Here is a 4374-nt window from a genome sequence, read left to right as displayed (position 1 = left end):
ATAAGCAATTTTAATGACTCTAAGGGGGAAAAGAATTCCCATCCAAAGTAAAAAAAGAATGATTTATGGAGTCACATGATTAGCTTGCTCTAGTAAATTTTGGAATATTTCTTCTGAGAACTCAAAAGGAAAGAATAAAGGGCATTTCTTGGGGAAGACAAGTATCCCAAAAACCATCGTGAAAGCAAAGCTCTTTTGCTTCAGTACATGAAATTAAGAGATTCCATGGCCTTTTCCAATGTACTATATATACATCAAGTAATAGATCATATGAAGCATCATCAAATCATAAGCTCCTCTTTGCATGCCCTTTTCATTTCTCCTCTTTTCTCAACCAATCAATTAATTACTCCCTATATTGCACATTCCTAAATTTATAATCCTTTTATTTCAATTTTATCCCCTCTCAAGCATTCCTTAGTTCTGCATAGTATGGCTGATGCTCTTGTTTCTGTAGTCATGGAGCAGCTGAGCTTAATGTTTGCTCAAGAGGTGCAACAGGAAGTGAGGCTCGTTGTTGGTGTCAAGAACGAGGTTAAAAAGCTTACCAGCAATTTCCAGGCCATCCAAGCTGTGCTTGCCGATGCAGAGGAAAGACAGTTGAAGGATGGCTCCATCCAACGTTGGATAGATCAACTCAAAGGCGTATCTTATGATATGGATGATGTTCTGGATGAGTGGGGCACGGCAATTGCAAAATCACAAATGAAGGTAAATGAGCATCCCCGCAAGACTGCTAGGAAGGTATGCTCCATGATCTTCTCTTGCCTTTGTTTCAGAGAAGTTGGTTTGCGTCGTGATATTGCTCATAAGATAAAAGAACTAAATGAAAGAATAGATGGCATTGTGATTGAGAAAGATAGATTCCACTTCAAATCATCTGAAGTAGGAATTAAACAGCTTGAATATCAAAAAACCACTTCTGTTATAGATGCAACAGAAACTAAAGGTAGAGAAAAGGATAAAGATAGGGTGATGAATATGTTGTTGAGTCAGAGTAGTCAAGGACCAGCCCTCCGTACAATCTCTCTAGTAGGGATGGGAGGGATAGGAAAGACAACCCTTGCTCAACTAGTTTATAATGATCATAAGGTGGCTACCCATTTTAAGAAGAGAATATGGGTTTGTGTATCAGATCCCTTTGATGAGATAAGGATTGCCAAGGCAATCCTTGAAGCCTTTAAGGTTTCTGCCTCAGATGCAATCGAATTGCAGACTTTGTTGGAGGACATACAAAAATTATTTAGGGATATGAAATTCTTGCTTGTCCTAGATGATGTGTGGAATGAGGATTCCTCAAAGTGGGAGCAACTGAAAATCTCCCTTAAGTGTGGTTGCTTGCCTGGAAGTAGAATTTTGGTGACCACACGTAAGAGGAAAGTTGCAAATTGCATGGGCTCCTCATCCGTTGACATTTTAGAACTAGGACTTCTCTCTACAGATGAATGTTGGTCATTATTCAGTCAGTTTGCATATTTTGAAAAAAACAGTAGAGAGAGAGAAAATTTGGAAGATATTGGTAGAGAAATTGCAGCAAAGTGTAAGGGCTTGCCTCTTGCTGCAAAGAGTCTAGGAAGTCTTTTACGCTTCAAAAGAAGCAGAGCAGAGTGGCAAAGTGTCTTGAACAGCCATGTCTGGGAGACTGAAGAAGCTGAAAGCAAAATTTTGGCTTCTTTACAGTTGAGCTACCATGACCTACCCTTTGATATGAGACGTTGTTTCTCATATTGTGCAGTCTTTCCAAAAGACTTCAGATTTCAGAGGGATACTTTGATCAAACTGTGGATGGCACAAGGTTTCCTTCGGGAAATGCAGAATAAAGAGATGGAAGTAATGGGTCATGAGTGCTTCGAAGCTTTAGCTGCTCGCTCTTTCTTTCAAGATTTTAAGAAAGAAGCGGGTGATGGTAGCATTTATGCATGTAAGATGCATGACATGGTGCATGATTTTGCACAAAACTTGACAAAAAATGAATGTTTTAGTGTAGATATGGATGGTGCGGTAGAGTCAAATATAGACTCTTTTTCTAGAGATGCTCGACACACCATGGTAGTGTTTGGAAATTATAATACCTACTCATCATTTCCTGCAACCATTCATAAGTTCAAAAAGCTTCGCAGTCTGATTGTTGATGGTCGTCCTTCATCGATGAATGCAGCCTTACCTAACTTAATCGCTAATTTGAGTTGTCTAAGAACACTGAGGTTGTCAGGTTGTGGAATAGAAGAAGTCCCATCCAACATAGGAAAGTTGATACACCTGAGGCATGTTGACTTGTCTGAAAATGAGATCAGGGAGTTACCTGAAGAGATGTGTGAATTGTATAACATGCTAACTTTAGATGTCTCCTTTTGTCAGAAACTTGAAAGGCTGCCTGATAACATAGGAAGACTAGTCAAATTAAGACATCTCAAAGTTTTTATTTATAGGCATGATTCGTGGTTTGTAAAGATGAGAGGATTTGAGGGGTTAAGTTCTCTTCGGGAATTGGATGAGTTCCATGTGAGTGGTAGTGGTGAAGTGTCTAATATTGAGGATTTGAGAAACTTGAACCACCTTCAAGGATCTCTTACGATAAGTTGGTTGGGAGATGTGAAAGATCCAAATGAGGTTAAGAGAGCAGAATTTAAGAGGAAGAAACACCTCACTAGGTTAGATTTATGGTTTGATTCTAGGACAGATAGGAGGATAATTCGCGATGTTGAAGTCCTTGAAGCCTTAGAACCAAATCCAAACGTTGATTCATTGGCAATAGGTTGCTACCAAGGAATCATCCGAGTGTTCCCTAGTTGGATTAATAAAATAAAGGTTGTTAGACTCTTTAAGTGGGGGAAGATTGAGAATCTGCCTCCTTTAGGGAAGTTGCAATCACTTGAAAAATTAACTGTAGAAGAGATGGAATGCATAAAAAAGGTGGGGCATGAATTTTTGGGAATGAAAGTTGATGATGATGATGATTGTAACATTAGAAACGGAGAAATGGCACCATCACCATCACCGTCAAATACTATTATTGCATTCCCCAAGTTGAAAAGTCTTACCTTTATAGATATGAAAAATTGGGAAGAGTGGGAAGGACGAGGTGGAAATGAAGATAAAACAAACATCTTCAATTCAATCATAATGCCATCTCTTCGTTACTTGGAACTTGTGGGGTGCCCAAAACTGAAAGCAGTTCCGGATTACGTGCTCCAGTCAACAACTTTTCGGCGCCTGCATGCCGATAACTGCGAAAGTCTACGTATCCCTCGCAACACCTCTCATCATATTGTTATTTCAATGGTGTTATGACTGCAATACCCACAGTTTAGGTAATATGTTCTTTTACAAGGTAAACCTATTTATTAAATCTGACTTCATTTTTTTTTTTTTATCTATTTATTTATTAATAGAAAAGAGTTGCACTTTTATGTATAATTTTAGGAAACTCTTCTACTTCGTTTCTCCTCTTAATTGGCAGTCCTATGAATTCCTTCTTCTATGGAATTCAAAGAAGATCGACTGCAGGTAACTTATGACAACTATTTTATTTATTTATTTATTTTTGTGTGTGTTCCTATTGAATTTTGCCTATTTTAGTATATATCAATGAAGTAGATATCTTCAGCTAATAAAAACGTGTGATTTTAGTGTATACTTAATTTAATAAAAAAAAGCTTGAATTAAAATGAATAATAGCTTTGAATTAAGAGTATGATCCATCAGTTTCAATTATATAATCATTTTTCGTGTTGCCATGCAGGCGCCTAACAATATGGGGAAAGGAAATCCATCGGAGGAGAAGATGTGTATCCTTTAATTAATTAATTGTATTGTTCCTGACTTTGCTTCTTTTTATTTTACTTCTTATTGTTGCTCGTTTTCTGTCTCTTATAATAGCTTGAATATTATCTGTACATTAAAAAAAAAAAAAAACAACAAAGTTGTTACCTTAATGTTTAAATTAATAATAGTGTTTCTGTGATTGTCCCGTGGTTTTTCCCCTCATTTTGAGAGGGTTTTCCACGTAAAATTATCGTCTCCTTTCCCTTCTCTGCTGTTCTGCTATTTTTGTTTTTTTTCCATGCTTTCACTGCAATAAAAACTTTACTTAAGAAGCAGATGCTGCTTTTTAATAGCCAATTGTTGAAATTAAGAGAATCATCTCTTAAAACATAAGCATGTTTTGAGCCTTTCAATCAACATTGTATATACACCAGAGTTACTCAATGCTTTCATTGACTTCTACCATCAATTGGGGCTTCATATTAATTTCTGCAACAATCAGTCGAATTTGATTTCCGCGGCTTCATTAACAATGAAGAAGTCCTTACTAGGTTAGGTTTATGGTTTGGATCGAGGACAGACATGAGGATAATTAACAATGAAGAAGTC

At 37.1% G+C, this 4374-nt stretch overlaps 1 protein-coding gene across 1 annotated transcript; it reads left to right on the top strand.

Annotated features, from left to right (window-relative positions):
• Positions 1-297: 297 nt before the first annotated feature.
• On the top strand, positions 298-3976 carry LOC118059498 (putative disease resistance protein RGA3). Its single transcript, XM_073406227.1, has 3 exons — positions 298-3311; positions 3424-3507; positions 3743-3976. The coding sequence occupies exon 1, from the start codon at positions 433-435 to the stop codon at positions 3289-3291; it is 2859 nt and encodes a 952-aa protein (XP_073262328.1). The 5' UTR covers positions 298-432; the 3' UTR covers positions 3292-3311; positions 3424-3507; positions 3743-3976.
• Positions 3977-4374: the final 398 nt, after the last annotated feature.

This window comes from Populus alba, chromosome 18, assembly GCF_005239225.2.
Source record: "Populus alba chromosome 18, ASM523922v2, whole genome shotgun sequence".
Taxonomy (NCBI): Eukaryota; Viridiplantae; Streptophyta; class Magnoliopsida; order Malpighiales; family Salicaceae; genus Populus; species Populus alba.
Note: the sequence above shows the minus strand (reverse complement) of the source record. Positions and strands in the feature narration are given on the sequence as shown.